Source organism: Marmota marmota, unplaced genomic scaffold, assembly GCF_001458135.2.
Source record: "Marmota marmota marmota unplaced genomic scaffold, marMar, whole genome shotgun sequence".
Classification (NCBI taxonomy): Eukaryota; Metazoa; Chordata; class Mammalia; order Rodentia; family Sciuridae; genus Marmota; species Marmota marmota.
In genome coordinates, this window is record NW_026000221.1 from 5,337,199 (window position 1) to 5,355,827 (window position 18,629).

Here is an 18,629-nt window from a genome sequence, read left to right on the forward strand (position 1 = left end):
CAATGACTGGCGGATGTGAGGGTACAAAGCCCTGACCATCTTTCTAGGACTTCCTACAGGATCAGTTTATAAATATGTCACAGTTCAACTTCTCTGTGTGGCTCATCCTGCTTCCTTCCGCGGATCCCAAGAGTGCTCCCCAACAAACCGACTTAAGACATCTTCATCTGAAGAAATCAACCTTAAGGAAGGATTTAAGGAAAACCCCATCTATGTACCTTGACTTTCTGTCAGAAAGTAAATTAATTCTAACCAAACACAATTGAATTTTCTAGATTCAGGGTTCAATTCTTCATAGTTCAAAAGATTATAAATAATTGTAGATCTCCCAATAGAAGAATTGTCTTTGAAGCCTGCAGGTACACATCTTAAAATAACAAGATGGTATCAGGTTGCTCTGCCTCCTAGTCTAGCTAATAATCTAAACCTATTAAAGTAATTATGCTGCAACCCAATTTATTGTATCTCTAATCGCACTATATCTAAGCATCCCACTATCCATCAGCTCTCTCTTACTGAAGCAACTAGGGAAAAAAGACTTTATGTATACTTTTTTATTTTCTCTTTGTGCTGGGGATTGAACCCAGGGGCACTTACCACTGAGCTACATCCTAGCCCTTCTTAATCTTCTTAATTTTTGAGACAGGGTCACATCAAGTTGCCAAGGTTGGCCTCAAATTTGTGATCCTCCTGAGTCACTAAGTTTATAGGAATGCACCACCATGACCAGCTGTATACTTTTTGTATGGGGGTGCTATGGACTTGTGCTCCCCCCATTCATATATTGAAGCCCTAACCTCCAACCTGAAGGTACCTGGAAACAGAATCTTATAGGAGGTAATTAGGGTTTAATGGGGTGGGATCCTAATAGATAGGTCTATAGTCTTAAAACAGGAGGAGAAGGAGGTTCTCTGTTTTCTCTTTTGCTCTACTTTCTGCTTCTCCCCCCACTGCCATATGAGGACACTGGGAGAAGGTAGCTGTCTGCAAGTCAGGAAGAGAGGCTCTCATGAGAAACTGGATCAGCGAGCACCTAGATCTTGGACTTCAGCCACCAGCACTGTGAGAGAATACATTTCTATTGTTTAAACCCCCAAGTCTATGTAGTCTGAGCTTACTACCACAAGGAGTGAGGAGTACGCAGTATAACTTTAATACAGTTCTGGATTATTCCTCGCAAGGCATCACTTGTTCTGCTTTTTAGCTCTGCTTCTCACCTTTTTCTCAACCTCTTTTCTTCAGCTCCTTTTTGCCTCTCTCACTCAGTGTTAGTTCTCTTGACTCTAGAGTGGTCATACTTTCTGGCTCTCATTGGATCAACTGATGTTCTATTTAGGGCTGCAGAGGCTGCTGGGTTGTGGCCTAAGTTCTGCTCAGAGAAATTCTAAGGGAGCCCAATAAAGGTAAGAGCCCACAAGGATTTAGAGATGAAGTGGCTGAGAGCTAAACCAGTAAACATTTTTAAAAAATGCACGAACAAAGAAACCAACAGAGTGAATGAATCGGCAACATATAGAAGTAATATATCCTGTGAGACAATCCTGTAAGCAGGGAAACACTAAAACCCAAACATGACCACATCTCTGCATACTCAGGCCTGAACTGCAATCACAACCATCACTGTGACTGCCACACTGCCAGGAGAGCTCACATGTTCACAGATGGAGGTGGCCATTAGGATAATCCCAGATTCTTTTTCTGGATCTAAGCAACCTTCTGATGAGACCTTTGGCTGCCTGTGTCTATTCCCAACATGAATAGTGAGGGACTATGTGTGACTCTGTTAATACATGTGTTCTATTCACTTGGCAGTTATTTTTTCAAAACTAAATTTGAAAAAAATAGCAGTCTAGATGGTTTATCAGTCTTTCATGAATTTTATTAATATGAATTAGCTCCACTGAACTAGGTCGCTCGTCCGTATGATAAAATCTGGTTTCAGACTATGAAGTCCCCATGAAGATATGGCCCTGAGTCAAGGTGCCAAATTTAAGATGGGCCCTTCTCTATACAATAGGGTCTAGGCCCTGCTGGGGTGGTGCTATGAGATAATTCAATTTTGAGATGACTGAAGACAAACAACAATAAGTATTGGCGAGGATGTGGGGAGAAAGGTACACTCATACTCTGCTGGTAGGACTACAAATTGGTGCAGCCAATTTGGAAAGCAGTATGGAGATTTCTTGGAAAACTGGGATTGGAACCACCATTTGATCCAGCTATCCCTCTCCTTGGTCTATACCCAAAGGACTTAAAAATAGCATACTACAGGGACACAGCCACATCAATGTTTATAGCAGCACAATTCATAATAGCTAAACCGTGGAACCAACCTAGATGCCCTTCAGTAGATGTATGGATAAAAAAAGATGTGGCATATATACACAATGGAATGTTACTCAGTAATAAAAGAGAATAAAATCATTTGCAGGTAAATGGATGGAGTTAGAGAAGATAATGCTAAGTGAAGTTAGCCAATCCCAAAAAACCAAATGATGAGTGTTTTCTCTGATATAAGGAGACTGATTCATAGTGGGGTTGGGAAGGGGAGCATGGGAGGAATAGACGAATTCTAGATAGGGCAGAGGGATGGGAAGGGAAGGGAGGGGGCATGGGGTTAGAAAAGAGGGTGGAATGTGACGGACATCATTATCCAAAGTACATGTATGAAAACACGAATTGGTGTGAATATATTTTGTATACAACCAGAGATATGAAAAATTGTGCTCTATATGTGTAATAAGAATTGTGATGCATTCCACTGTCATATATAAATAAAAAGTTAATTAAAAAAAGAATTTAAAAAAATATTAAAAAATATTGAGATGACTGTGGCAGCTTATGAGAGATAGGCTGGAAGCTAGAGAGAGTGGACAGAAGGACAGTAAGCAGGCTTCCACTGTTGCTCACAATGAGGATTTCAAATGGTCTAGTGGATTTAAACAGTATGTATGTGACAGGCACTGCAATAGAAGTCTCAACACGACTTGGTGACCTTGTTTTGTAGGACAGCATGGAGAAGAAAGTAAGTTCTGGGGTCTGGTTGGCTGTGGAAAATGGAATTAAGAGGTTGGTACAGAGCTTCGATCGTGTGCTGTTAGAGGGCAATAGGTGGAGCTGACCATCAAGCAGTTGTAAATGAGGGGCTTGTGCTCTGGAGAGAAACTCGAATACAGAAAATAAGCCTCAGAGTTAACAGTGTGGGCCAAAATCATGGATATGAATATGAACACTGAGAGAAGCACATGCAGAAAAGAAAGGAAAAGGGCCATGCCTTATGGAAAGCTAAAATGCGCATGGTAGGAAAAGCCACATTCTAAGGGGCAAAGGAATCAGTAGCAACAGAGAAAAATAAGGGGAATTGAGAAGCCTAAGAAGAGGCTCCTCTCAGCAGCACATGGATCCTTCTTAAAATAGACCATATCTTATGCCACAAAGCAACTCTTAGCAAATACAGAGAGAGAGAGAGAGAAAGAGAGAAGAGAGAGTGAGGAGAGAGAGAGAGAGAGAGAGAGAGAGAGAGAGAGGTTATCCTGCATTCTATCAGATCATAATGGAATGAAATTAGAATTCAATAATAAAATTAAAAATAGAAGCTACTCCAACACCCAGAGACTAAATAATACACTATTGAATGATGAATGGATAGCAGAAGAAATCAGGAATGAAATTTTAAAAAATACATAGAGATAAATGAGAACACATCAAAATCTCTGGGACACTCTGAAGGCAATGATAATAGGAAAGTTCATTGCACTATAAGCTCATTGTTAAAAGAATAGAAAGTCAACAAATAAATGACCTAACATTACATCTCAAAACCCTAGAAAAAGAACAAATCAACACCAAAAGCAGATGATAGAAAATCATTAAAATCAAAGCTGAAATCAATGAAATTGAAACAAAAGAAACAATTCAAAAAATTGACAAAAGAAAAAGTTGGTTCTTTAAAAAAATAAATAAAATTGATAAACCCTTAGCCAAGATACCAAAGAAAGAGAAAAAGCTCAAATTACTTAAATTTGTGATGAAAAATGAAATGTCACAATGAACACTACTGAAATAGAGAAGACAATTAGAAATTTCTTGGAAAATTTATACTCCAATAAAATAGAAAGTCTTGAAGATGTGGACAAATTTCTAGAGACATATGACCCACCCAAACTGAATCAGGACATACACAGTTTAAACAGATCAATTTTAAGCAATGAAATAGAAAACACCATTAAGAAAAACCCATGATCAGATGGATTTTTAGCTGAGTTCTACAAGAATTAACATCAATCCTCCTCAAATTATTCCATTAAATTGAAAAGGATGGGACCTTTCCAAACTCATTCTATGAGGCTGGTATCACCCTGATACTAAAACCAGACAAAGACACAGCTAGGAAAGACAACTTCAGACCAATATCCTTCATTAACATAGATGCAAAAATTCTCAATAAAATTCTGGCAAATTGCATACAAAAACATTTAAAAGATCGTGCACCACGAACAAATGAGATTCATCCCAGGGATACAGGTTGGTTCAACATACAGAAATCAATAAAGGTAATTCATCACATCAATAGACTTAAAGACAAGAATCATCTGATCATCTCAACAGATGCAGAGAAAGCATTTGACAAAATACAGTAGCTCTTTATGTTCAAAACACTAGAAAAACTAGAGATACAGGAACATACCTCGACATCTTAAAAGCTATCTATGCTAAACCAATATCATTCTAAATGGAGAATTGAAAGCATTCCCCCCTGCAAACTGGAACAAAATTTGGGTTTTTCTTATGCCTCCTATCTCCACTTCTATTCAATATAATCTTGAAACTCTAGCCAGAGCAATTAGACACACAAAAGAAATTAAAGGGATCCAAATAGGAAAAGAAGAACTCAAACTATCACTATTTGCCCACAACATGATTCTATATTTATAAGACCCCAAAAATTGCACCAGAAGACTCCTAGAACTAATAAATGAAAATCAAATGTGTTCCTATGCATCACTGACGAACTCACTGAAAGAAAAATTAGGAAAACTACCCCATTCAAAATAGCCTTAAAAAAAAAAAAAGAACCTCAGGAATCAATCTAGCAAGAAAGACCTAAACAATGAAAACTACAGAACATTAAAGAAAGAAATTGAAGAAAACCTCAGAGGATGGAAAGATCTCCCAGGCTTCTGGACAGGCAGAATTAATATTGTCAAAATGGCCATACTGCCAAAAGCACTATACAGACTTAATGCAATTCCTAGTAAAATCCAAACGACATTTCTTCATAGAAATAGAAAAAGCAATCATGAAATTCATTTGGAAAAACAAGAGACTCAGAATAGCCAAAGAAATTCTTGGCAAGAAAAGTGAAGCAGGAGGCATCACAATACCAGATCTTAAACTATAGTACAGATCCATTTAACAAAAATGGCATGGTGTTGGCACCAAAACAGACATGTAGACCAATGCTACAGAATAGGAAACACAGAAACAAACCCATATAAATACAGTTATCTCACACTAGACAAAGGCACTAAAAACATTCACTGGAGAAAAGATAATTTCTTCAATAAATGGTGCTGAGAAAACTGGAAATCCATATATAACAAAATGAAATTAAACCCCTATACTTCAACTTGCACAAAACTCAACTCAAAGTGGATCAATGACTTAGGCACTAAAACAGAGACCTTGTGCCTAATAGAAGAAAAAGTAGACCCAAATCTTTACCATGTCAGCTTAGGCACTGACTTCCTCAACAAGACTCCTAAAGCACAAAAGGTAAAATCAAGAATGAATAAATGGGATGGATTCAAACAAAAACACTTTTTCTCAGCAAAGGAAATCATCAAGAATGTGAAGAGAGAACCTACAGAATGGGAGAAAATCTTAACCACCAGCATCTCATACAGACTATTAACCTCCAGGATATACAAAGAACTTTAAAAACCTAACAAAAACCCCAAATAACCCAAACAATAAATGGGCTAAGGAGCTGAACAGACACTTCACAGAAGAAATATGATTGGTCAACAAATAATATGAAAAAATTGTTCAACATCTCTAGCAATTAGAGAAACACAAATCAAAACTACTCTAAGATTTCATCTCATTCAGAATGGCAATCATCAAGAATACAAGCAGCAGTGAATGTTGGCAAAGATGGGGGGGAAAAAGACACTCAGACATTGCTGGTGGGACTGCAAATTGGTGCAACCACTATGTAAAACAGTATAGAGAGTCCTCTGAAAATTTGGAATGGAACCACCATTTGACCCCAGTATCCTACTCAATTTATACCCGAAGGGTTTAAAATCAGCATACTATAGTCACATCAATGTTTATCGCAGCATAATTCACAATAGCTAAACTATGGAACCAATCTAGATGACCTTCAACAGATGAATGGATAAAGAAAATGTGGTACATATACACAAAAGAATATTACTCATCCACAAAGAAGACTGAAATTATGGCATTTGCAGGTAAATGGATGGCACTGGAGACAATTATGCTAAGCAAAATAAGCCATTCCCAGAAAACTAAAGACCGAATGTTTTCTCTGATATGTGCATGCTAATTCACAAGGGGGCAGCTAGGGAAAAACAGGTACTTTGGATGAGGCAGAGGGGAGTGAAGGGAGGGAAGGGATAGGGGGGTAGGTAGGATAGTAGAATGAATCGGACATTATTCCCTATGTACATGTATAATTACAGGACCAGTGTGATTCTACATCATGTACAACCAGAAAAATGAGAAGTTATACTTCATTTATTCTAAGTGCATTCTACTGTCATGTATAATTAATTAGAACAAATAAAAAATAAAAGATATAAGGTTGGCAATTTCACACCACCAATATTTGTAATTGCTATCTTTTTTATTAGAGCCATCCTAATATGCATGAAGTGGTATCTCATTGTGGTTTTGACATGCATTTCCTACTGAATAATGAAGCTGAGAATCTTTTCATGTATGTATTGGCCATTTATATATTTTCTTACATTCTGAATGTCCAGTTATTTTTAGATATGTGGTTTGCAAATATTTTTTACCATTCTGTGAGTTTTATTTTCTCATTATTGATGTCATCCTTTGAAACAAACAAAAAAATTACTGTGATAACAAACCATTTTGTCTTTTCATACCTAAGAAATATTTGCCTGATGCTAGATCACCAAGATTTACTTTGTTTTTTACTTCTATTTTATTCTAAGAGTATTATAGTTTTGGATTTGACATCTAAGTTCTATGATTGATTTGGTGTTGAGTTTTGTATGGTCTGATGCATATGGTATGATGTTAAACTTTATTTGCATGTGAATATACAGTTGTCCTGGCAATATTTGTTGAAACAACTATTCTTTTTTCCCATTCTTGGCATCCTTGTCAAAAACAATTGACCATTAAAGTATGAGTTTGTTTCTTTTTTTTTTTTTTTTTTAAAGCATACCTATAAGGCTGATAGTATTATCCTCATTTAATAGATAAAGAAACTGAGAAACAGGTTAACCACATGTGTGAGAACATCTAGTAATGCAGTCAAAACTATCAATTACCAGGAAAAAGATTAAGAATACAGAAGAGTTAAAAATGGAAATAAAATTTCCAAGTGCTCTTTTTCAAACATTACCAATACACAGTTTGAACAGGAGAGACACAGAGTAAAGAAAACCCAAATTGAGCAAACTAGAGGTTAAGTCAGTTTCTATTTCTTCTTGTCACTCTTCCCATTTTTTTCCAGCTCAGTGCTACTCCTGAGGATCTAAGATAATATTGGAAGAAGCACATGTGGGATAGAAGATTTCTAGCACTTCTGTCAGCTTAATGCTTTAAAAATATTTTTTGAGGCTTCTTTAAAAGTTTATCTATACTGCTGTCTGCAATGACAAATATCCAATGTTATGTTTACTCTTAGGAATAAAACAGCTAAAAAAATTCTTTTTTGGCTCCCATTACTGTTTTCTTTACTGAGTTATCTTACAGAGGAAATAAGTAGAGACAGGCAGAGGTGAATGCAAGAGAGAGTGAGGGAAGGCAGCATCCTGCAATCTGGACTTGCTCATCTGTGTCCCCTGGCTGCCCTTAGCACAGAGCCTCATGCACGGTCATGCACTGAGTAGACACTGGCTGAAGTGACTATGGCACAGAAGGGGTCAGGGAGAAGAAAAATCCATTTCCTTTATTTCTTCTTTAACCCTTTTTGTTCTGTGTATCCCAAGGACAAAGACAGTGAAGTCTGAGGTATTCATGCAGCATGATAAATAATTACCTTGGGATCAAGTAAGAACATTACATCCAAAATCCTAAATTGATGGTGTCATTGCATATTTGCATTTTATCAAAAAATGGGTTACACACACATATATGCACACATATACATATACATGCTCATACAAAATATTTGGAGATATATGAGGAATAGTGCTGAACTCAGATAATATGTTTTTGCTCACAATTCCTTAAGCCAGACTTCTAAAATCAAGTGTTCAATCTCCCTGCTTTTGTTCTTTGAATGCTTTAAATTTGGAAAACCCTTGATCTAAATGCCAGCTAGTAGAGCTATTCTGAAGCCCTGACCAAGGTATTCTGTTGTTGATGTAGTTGCTCTTGGGTGTATAATGTGTTGGTAAATAAATATATTTTGTGCAGTGAATTTGGATGGGAAAAGGATGGGGGGGCAGAAAGCCCCACCCCCAGCTCTTGCTGCTTTCATGCCTCAAGTCTGCTCCCACAGTGGCACAAGGGATTCTCTGTGCAGACCATCCCATAAATTGGTAGATGTCCTAAATTCAACACTGAGGCTGCAACCTATCAGTCTAAGTGGCAGAGTGATGGAGAAAGCAGGACTCTGAGGGTTTGGGGCGCCAGCTTTCTTATATGGAAATATGGAGGAGACCCAACCCCTGGTCCTACAGCTCTGAAGATGCATTTTGCGACTTTAAGCAAATGACTATACCTCCTACTCTTAGTGTCCTTCTTTCACAGGGGAAAAGGTTTCACTTAGAAGACTCAAGTCTTTGTGATTCTGTAACTGAAGAGACAAGTTCTTCAGGGCTCCATTTCCCATATGATGAGGTATACAGGAGCTGAGATAGGTTAGAACGCCACATACGGAGCAGATACACCTGGTTTTAAACTTCAGAGGCCACCTCTTATTTATAGTGTAACTTTTGGAAAGTAACTTCCTCTCTGAAAATCATCTATACAATGGGGAAGTAGTAGGTGTGAGGATCAAAGATAGCAAGTCCTAGGGTATTACTTCTTTCTATTTTGGGGTTGCATTATTTCATAAAGGTTTAAAGTAGAAATATTCTACATTGCAATCAATTCATGTACAAAATATTTGTTATAATATAGAACATTGTAGAAGGACCTTGTAAACAAATTATTTTCTAGTGTCTACTGAACATTTTTCTCAACACTGTTTAAGCACTGTGGAGAAGCTAAGGCCCCATCTTTTAAGACATTTTTATACTGAATTGGGGAAATCGCTAAAATGTACATGAATGTTATAATACTGAAATATTGAATTTATGTAGATAAAGAAGTGTTTGTTTTGTGGTATATTTTATTTATTTATTCATTTATTTTGGCAGTACTGGGGATTGAACCCACAGGGGCTCTACAACTAAGCTATATCCCTAATTCTTGTTTTTATTTTGAATCAGGGTCTTTCTAAGTCGCCCAGCTGGCCATGAACTTGCAATCCTCCTGCCTCAGCCTCCAAAGTTGTTGAGTTATAGGTACGCATCACAAAGCTCTGCTTTTGTGGTATATCATATGGTAAGTCTTACAGGCAAGAAGAAAGAAATCAAAGAGCTGGGGTTGCCCAGGTTAGAGCTTCCGGAGGCAGGTTTCCCTGGCTGAAAGATGACGCAAGGTGGTGTGTGGAGCAATGTCTTCTAAGATCACAGTTCCTAAAACCAAACAACAGACAGCAGGAACATAATTGTTAGGGGTTAAGGATTACTCTGGGTAGGTAGTCCACAAGGCAGGCCAAGGTCTGAGCTAAGGAAACAATAAAAAAAAAAGTGGTTGGGGTGCTGGCATATAGCTCTGTGGTTGAGTGTCTACCTGATGTGCAAGGCCTTGACTTCTGTCCCAGCACTATAAACACACACACACACACACACACACACACACACACACACACACAGCATGTGTGGAGATCAGGTGGAAAACCAACCAAGGATTAATTTGAAAAAGGCATAAAGAGCCCAGGTGCCTGAGCATTTAGGCAGGCCAAGCTGGTGACATGGGAGCAAGCTGGTAGGAAAGGCAGGCTCAGAGAAAGGTTTCAGTTGAGTCCTGGGCCTGACCTGGAAGCCATCTGAGTGTAAGTGACTCACACAGGCTGGCTGGAGGGTTGCAGAGAATGATGGGACATATATGACCTTGAAACAAGGGCAGGAGTTATAAAGTAGTGAAGATTGGTTAGATAGGAAAGGGGAGGAACATCTGAACAAAACACAGATAAATGAAATAATATGGCAAAGAGCAAGTAGATGAAAAGGGCCATGGGAGAGACAGAGATGAATATGGCAGGAGCCCTCAGGAGGTGTCTCAGTAGTAAGTCAATGGTCATTCACAAGTTTTCTACTAGAGACCCACGGTACTGATGATAGACGAGGAAGCAAAACTCCTAGGCTGGGGTCATGGTTCTTCAACAGCTTCCATCTCTCTGCACCTCAGCACCCACATCTGTAAAATAGGGACATGAACAGTCACAGGGTTGTTGCAAGGAGCCGACAGTTACTGATGGATGGAGCTCAGCAAAAGGCTGGTGCATGGCAGTTGCTTACCTAGTGCTAGCTGTTGTTTTTGATGGCCATTTTCTTACATCTGGGCCCTCATTTCTTAGTGCATACTTCCTCTTTTCTCACCCAGTTCCTGGACAGGCCCCTTATTGATCTATTTCCAGCCTAGCATTTCTCCTCATTGCAGCCTCAGTGTTCTTTATTAAGAACAAGTCTGGATATTTTAATCCTCAGCCTCAAATTTTGAAATAGTTCCCTTAGGAAGAAGTATGGGTTGCTTCAGGATCGGAGGACCTTGTTATCTGCCCCTGGCTACTCTCTGCCGTTGCATTCCAGTACCATACTTGGACTAGTTGCCAGTGTCCCCCATCTCTGAGGTTTGCACTGCTGACCCCGTCTGCATTACCTTGTCCCTTCTTCCCAGCCTTGATGCCTACTCTCCAACCTTTCCCGACTTTCCTCTCCACTCCATTCCCAGTCAAATTCACAACACCTTGATCTCATTTTTGTTACAAACACTTAACACTCTATAGTGTGGTTAATTTAATTCTCTGACTCACCAACTAAGTGTGTCTATGGCAAATACCATATCTTAATTGTTCTGGATTCTCAATGCACACTGCTCTAAAGGCACTCAGAAGATATTTGTTTAAAAAAAGGGAGGAAAAATAAGAAAGTAAAGAAGAAAAAGAAGGAAGGAGAAAGAGTTAAATACGAGAAGGGAAAGAAGAGGGGGAAGATGGAGGAAATAGAGAGAAGAATGATGTCTATATCCTCTAAGGAAACAGGAAGAAACTCATTTTCAGTAAATTTGTTGGCGAATGAAGAAAGAGGAGGAAGAGAGAACAGAAAGAGAGAAAGACAAAAATAAAGGATTATACTGGAAATTTAACAACTCATAATTACTATAGTTGACAATAACAGATACTGATTTTTTAAAAATATTACTGTTATAATCATAGTGTAACAGACAAAAACTATTAACATGTAAGTGTTCACATCTTTTTCTCCTCCTCTCGATCCCCTATGCTCACTGTGTATTTGCAGATTAGGTTACTAGATGCTAGGATTTGGATAAGTGTCTCCCAAAGGTCTATGTGTTAAAGGCTTGGTCAGCAGCCTGTGGTACTATTGGGAGGTGGGAGAATCTTTAAGAGGTGGAGACTCAGTGGGAGTAAGTTAGGTCACTAGGAATATGTCCCTGGAGGGAGATATTGGGACCTGGTCACTTCCTCTCTCTCTCTCTTTGCTTCCTGGCCACCATGAAGTGAGCAGCCTCCTCCAACAGGTATTTCTATCATTTTGGGCCCTCGCCACAGACCCAAAAGCATCATGGCCAGCAAGCCTAGATTAAATCTCCAAAACTGTGAGCAAAAACAAACCTTTCCTCCTAGTAAGTTGACTTGTCTCAGATACGTGTTACTGTAACGGAAAGCTGATTAATACCCTAGGGCAGAGGAATAACCATGACAGATGCAGGGGGAACACTTTTATTTGCAGTAGAGAAAAGAGAATGATGTAGAACAGGGATTAGAAAACATTTTCTGTAAAGAGATAGGTGAAGTTGGCTTTGAGAGTCATATGTAATCTCTGTCACATTTTTAAAAATTATTTTTAAATATAAGACAAATCCTAGTTACTTGGGAGGCTGAGACAGAAGGATCACAAGTTTGAGACCAGTCCGGACAAATTAATGAGGCTGTTCTTGTTTTCTTTTGTTTTTATTTTCTTCTTTGCCTCAAAAAACACACACAAGAAACAAACAAAACAAGAAAAGGTTCTTAGCTTGATGACTGTACAAAAATCAGTTACAAGCTAAATTTATCTGGCAGATCATAGTCTGCCTACCCCTGGAAAGGGAAGGAATTAAAAACCAAAGAGTCCAAAGGTTTGTAAAGAGTTTCAGTTGACAATTGAAAGTGAGGAATAGAAAGAAAGAGCTATTAGAGTGGCTACAGGCTGAAAAATATAGATTGGAATTATTATTATTATTATTATTTTTGCTGTCATAGAAAATGATGAATTAAACAGAATTTATTTCCAAGATCTTCAAAGATTATTCCAAACACGAAGTATCCTTCTAAAAGTATCCCAAATTAAATCAAAGGCACATCATCAAAGTCAAACACTTGTGACATGAAGAATTCTTTTAGGTCATAATATTTTCACATTACTTTGTTTTTAATCATTTGCAATGCTCTGTATGTAGGTCCTACTTTAAACATTTTTTTAAAGGCATGAAATAATGTAGTATCTTTTTAAAAGTGCAACCACAAAGTAAAGGAACTTAAAAAGAGTTCAAATCTGCTTCTTACATAAAATGAGACAACCTAATATATATCATAACATGAATCTTTCTAAACAACACCTCTTGTGTTAAATAAAACAATCTTCTTATTTAGAAAAAATCAAGGCATCATTTGATTAGTAAAGTCTATTCTTCCCCCACAATTTTATACTTTCTTATCTTCATTTAGTAATTATAAATTTATGATAGAACAAATTTTATTATAGTATAAAAATCTTAGGAACAACAAATTACAAATACTCCATTTTTTTTTAATAAACAAAAGTGTTTTCCTTCCTAAAATGTAAACATCCAGTTAATAAAACATACATGATATTCTAGGTATAGCAACACCAGTAACTCACTTATTAAAGAGGTGTATTTTAGTATATTGGTGGTAAGGTTTTTATCTTAATACAAAGCAGTTCTTCAGGAGAACCAAGCCATTATTACTTAAAACAATTCTATTTCTTCACTCAGTTTCCTTATTTGAGTAGAAAATCATTAATTTCTGTAGAATTTTGGCTGTAAGATCAGGACACTGGAAAGGTCTGAAATATCTCAGTCATTTGGCTAAAGAAAAGTGTTTTCTTGAGACTTGGAGTCAGTCATTCATTACTTTGTGCTTGAAGGCATTTCTCAACAAACTTCTTCCAAGTCTTCAAAGTAAAATGCAGGATCTGGGCTCTCGGAAGGGGTTGCTTCCGGCTGGAACTCCAACCAGCAGAGCATCCTTACAGGCATTCTGCATGCAGTACTGCTGAAGCTCTGCCACAGCCTGAGAGACCTTGATCCTCTCCACGCTGGCCTCCAGCTTGAGCTGCTCCACCAGGCGCTGCAGGGCGCTCACGCTGGCCCCGGAAGACATGGCGGCGGCGGCGCTGGCTCCGAGGGCGGCTGAGCCAGCTAGATTGGAATTATTAAAACTATAGTTGTAGGTCTTGAATGCATCTCCTTTGATATTCTTTAAGAGTCACTGCATTGAGTTTCTTTGAAGAAAGCAGGAAAGAAGCAAGACCGGGTCAGGTGGACCTCAAATTTATTTAGGTAACAACTATATAGTCTACATCTAGACCTTACAAACTGGAGGATGAGGAAATGATAGGCAGCCCTCTGCATGGTGTTAGGCCTCCAGACCAATGCCTGCTTTTATTACTGGGATGCAAACACCACAAGTGTCCTTTTTTATTGTTGCTAAATCTGGGCTCTCCTCCTTAGGTTAATGGAAAAGTCTTCTATTGTTCACCAATTATATAGCTCTTTTAGGTAACGGTTCATTTAGTACTACATTTGTCTATATTGAAAACCTGGAATCCATTTCTAGGCCAATAACCAGATGACAATAATAACAATAATGATAATAGAAATTTAAAAGTGGCCTTTGCACTACTTTATTTGATTTATCCCCATAAGACCCTACAAAAAAAATACTCCTATAGATGGGAAAGCTGAGGTTCAATTCATTTATGTAAATTATCCCAAACAGAGCTAGTAAATGCCAGAGGTGTATAAATAAACACGATACAAAGCACTTTCTTAAACACAGTCTTCTTAATGACCACCAGTGAGTAGCTCAGATGCAACTCAAACACTTCAGTTCCTTCCAGCTTGCAGTATGGTCCTGGTCTCACTTTTCATCCCCAGGTTCCAGAAAGACAGAGGCAGCCTTTTTTGAGTCCTAAGTTGGGTCTCAGGCACCAATGTAGGGAGGTTTGGGAATGTGATACCATTTGAGCAACTAGGTCAGGCATTGCCTGCCCCTCCTTGCCTTTCCTCTGACTGAACCATTCTCCTTGAAGGTTGGCAGGTATCGGGGGTGTACATTGTGATCCCACCATTATTTTTCTACAGCTGAATTTAGAACTGGAAGAGGACTTAGAAACCATCTACTCCAACCACCTCCTTTGACAGATGAGGAAGACCACATGTTCCGTATGGATACATTCTGACATTCTCTCATAGCTGGCTCATCCCCCAAGGATTTTTTTTAAAGATATGTATTTTTTTAACCTGAGTTACTAGTAAATTGGCTAAAATTCAAATAAACACATCCTCCCCACATTCCCTTTCTCCACATCTGCTCTGACTCTCAGACAGATGATGCTACCACTGAGACTGTTCAACACACGGAGCCCTGTGTTTGTGCCATTAAGTCCAGTGATATCTGGAACTGCCACAGGGTGGCCCACTGAGGGAGAGCATTTTGAGACAGAGGACCAGCTGCTCCATTTCTTGGCAGTGGCTAGAAGAGAACCAGAACTGGCAAAAGTAGTCTTGGCTACTCCGGAGTCTGAGGTGGGATGATTGCTTGAGCCCAGGAGTTCAAGACTAGCCTGGGCAACATGATAAGACCCTGTCTCAAAGTAAATAAATAAATCAACCCAGCAAATAGCTTTGGTTTTGCTGATCTTCTTCAGGAGTCCTATGGGCTTGAACCTGGTCCTTATTTAGGGATGGATGGAGAGGGTATGGAAAAAAGGGAATAGGAAGAGGAAGGAAAATGAGAACTATCATGGAAACAATGGTACTGACATGTGGGTTCACCACTACTGTGAATAAAATGCACAGCACATACTACATCTCACAGTAGAATTTTTTTTTTTGGTCCTGTGTCTATTCTCAGATTCCAAAAGTTTTTAATTATGACAAGACTCAGAGCCCTTTTGCAAGAGATGAAGTGCCCACAGGGTAGGCGGGCATTGCATTGTTAGTGGGGTCAGTCTGTCTTCGCCCCTCCTTTCTTCTCCTTTTGGTGCATAACCTTGGAAAGAAGAACACATGTGGAAGAGCTATGAGTCTGGTAAGGATACATAAATTGTGAAAATACCATGGTTCCAGACACCACTGGCTTCACATCAGAAAAATCTTTCCAGGGTAAACATTTTGTTTAAATATTAAACTTAAGTAAAGCCAGACACAAGAATACAGTCTAAATAGCAGAGAAAGGCAGCAATGTCCTCCAGTGAATGGGAATTAATAAATGCTTCTCCCGGCAGACAGACCCTCCTGACACAGAAAGACAGCTATACGGTGACCCCTGGAGTCTTTCATTTTCAGATCCTTAGCGGGCAGTGATGCACAGTGATGGGAGGCACACCGTCCCCAGTGTTTTATTTTTTTAAACAAACAAACAAAAACATTAGTTTTTGATAGTAGGGATAAGGTAGCCTATTTTTGCACCAATATCTTTTTCTCCAATATTTTTTCCAGCCATACAAAATTATCACCTTAAAGAAGGAGTACTGTAAAGTCATTATATTTTAATGCTAATGGGGAAGAAAGTGTCTAAAAATGAAGGGGGATGGTCTTTCAAGAAGTCTCTCAAGCTCTTACACAAATAAAGGCATAAAGTTCAATTATGAACTTGTCAATCTTTTATTCGATTTATTTCTCCCAGTGAAAAAGGCTTGCAAGATAGATTCAACTTTTAATCAATCCACTTTGGGTGACAGGTATATTGCAATGTAACAGGTAAAGTCCACACTGTTGTATGCTTTGATTTGCTGTTGACCTTCAATCAGTCGTGAGTGCCTGTCCAATCTCTAATGGTCATGAAAATCAAATAGAGGGCCACCAGACCTCTTACTGGGAACAAAACAGCACCGATGGCTTACGAACTAATCAATTGTGTAAATACTCTCAGGTCAGGGTAGACCCTTACTGGAAGCCAACTTGATAACCTTTAGCACCAGGGATTTAAGTGACAGAAAAACAGCTAATTTTAAAAGCTAGAGAATAGGGCCTGTGAGGAAAGCTAAAAGAAACAAATGACTTAGACTGGAGAAGATAAGGCTGTAGAATATCCTAATAAAGTCTTTTTATGTACATGAATAGCAGAAATGGTGGCTGGGACATAGAAGAAAGAAGAATGAAATGAGACCAGGATTATGATGTAAGGGTTTCAACAATGTATTCAGGAACCGAAAAAGGATCCTTTCACTCACTCCTTCCTTTCTTCCTTCAACAGTACATCCTGGGGTAGACTCTCAGCAGGACCCTAGCAGGGTACTGCCTCAGCAGAGGTCAGGGACCTCCACTTTCTAGTGATTTCTGTGTGGTCTTATCCAAAGACAAAGGGATAAATTGTGAGTCTGCTTATTTGAAATTCCTCTGTTTTTTGCAGGAAAAGGAACAGCATACAGTGGAACAAGAAAAGAGCAGTATTGTATTGGAACCAGTTGCAGAGTCCCTTCTGAGATAAAACAGCCCATGAAGTTACAGCTGTCAAGCCCCAGGATAGTCTACACATGCGTTTGGGAGAAGAAGGAAGAAAAAATATAGGTGTGAATTGGTTTCTTTGGTCACATTTGTCTTATCCAGCAATATCTTCAAACCACAACAAGTACATGATTTTAAAAGCATATGGGAAAAAAGCATATGTAAGCCAGGCGCAGTGGTGCACGCCTGTGATCCCAGCAGCTTGAGAGTTCAAAGCCAACTTCAGCAAAAGTGAGGTGCTAAGCAACTCAGTGAGACTCTAAATAAAATACAAAATAGGGCTGGGGATGTGGTTCAGTGGTTGAGTGTCCTGATACCCAGCCCCCTGCCCCCCCAAAAGTATATGTATTGCTAGATTTAAGTTTTTGTTTGTTTGTTTGGTTGGTTTTTTTATTTCAAATTTAAGTCCTGCCTGGGACAAAGAAAAAACACGTTTTCTTGGGTGAGAATGATCTCAGACATAGGTGGAACATTTGTCTGTATTTGGAGGATGACTTTTTGTATTTAAAAAACTTTATTTTTTCCTTTCTAAAAATAAAATAGGCTCATTACATACAATTTGCAAAATACACTGCCAACTATTTCAGTAAAATGTTTTAAAGATATAATGTTATGGACACTGAGAGGGTCCTTCCCTGTGTACACCCTCCCCCAATCCCTAAAAATGAAATTCCTTCATTAGACTCTTATCTGAAGTTAGAGAAGTTCACAGTTAAACTAAACATGGGGTTGGGGAGAAATACCACAAAATGTTACTTTTTTTTTCTTTTTTTTTTTTTAGTAACTTACCTTGAATTAGTTTAAGGCTAGAGGACTGCCTCTGAGAGGCCAGAGGCCACAGGAGGCCAGGGCTGTCCAAGAATCTCTGGGAGGATGACAAAGGCAAACTGCTGTCATGGATTTAGCCCCGGGCCAAGTCCTAGTGGAGACCCAGCAGTTCTAGATAGTTCTTTTGGCAAATATAGCTGTCTTTGATTGATATGGTGCCCCAAACCTGGCGGCATCGCAAATGGAAATGCATGAGAACCCCAGGAGATGAAGCATTTCGGTGAGGACCATTTGCTTAGCATGACCCTTATGGGACCCAGCATGCTTTTGAAGCAGTTTCACAGATGTTCTCACAGCATGTGCTACATTACGAAATGCTTGTAAGGTAGTGCAGAATTTCCATTTCCCTCTCTAGAACTGATTTTGGGTTTCTTTTCATAAGCATTTTAAAACACGCTCCTCTTAGACTGCCTCTTTCACAGTACACGTGTAGAAACCTGCCTGAGAAAATGTCAGTCTCCAGAGGGAGGGCTTCTGTATTTCCCCATCCACATCTTTGATAGGGTCTACAGAAAGCAGATTCTTTAAAAAAAAAAAAAAAA

General features: G+C 38.8%; 2 protein-coding genes across 3 annotated transcripts in view; both read right to left on the reverse strand.

The window, feature by feature from the left end:
* Mcc (MCC regulator of WNT signaling pathway) overlaps positions 1-18,629 on the reverse strand; it is a 445,938-nt gene that overhangs the window by 389,739 nt on the left and 37,570 nt on the right. The window lies entirely within an intron of this gene.
* Positions 12,771-13,952, reverse strand: LOC107144757 (guanine nucleotide-binding protein G(I)/G(S)/G(O) subunit gamma-10-like). Its single transcript, XM_048791973.1, has one exon. It carries the CDS (start codon positions 13,907-13,909, stop codon positions 13,703-13,705), a length of 207 nt encoding a protein of 68 aa, XP_048647930.1. The 5' UTR covers positions 13,910-13,952; the 3' UTR covers positions 12,771-13,702.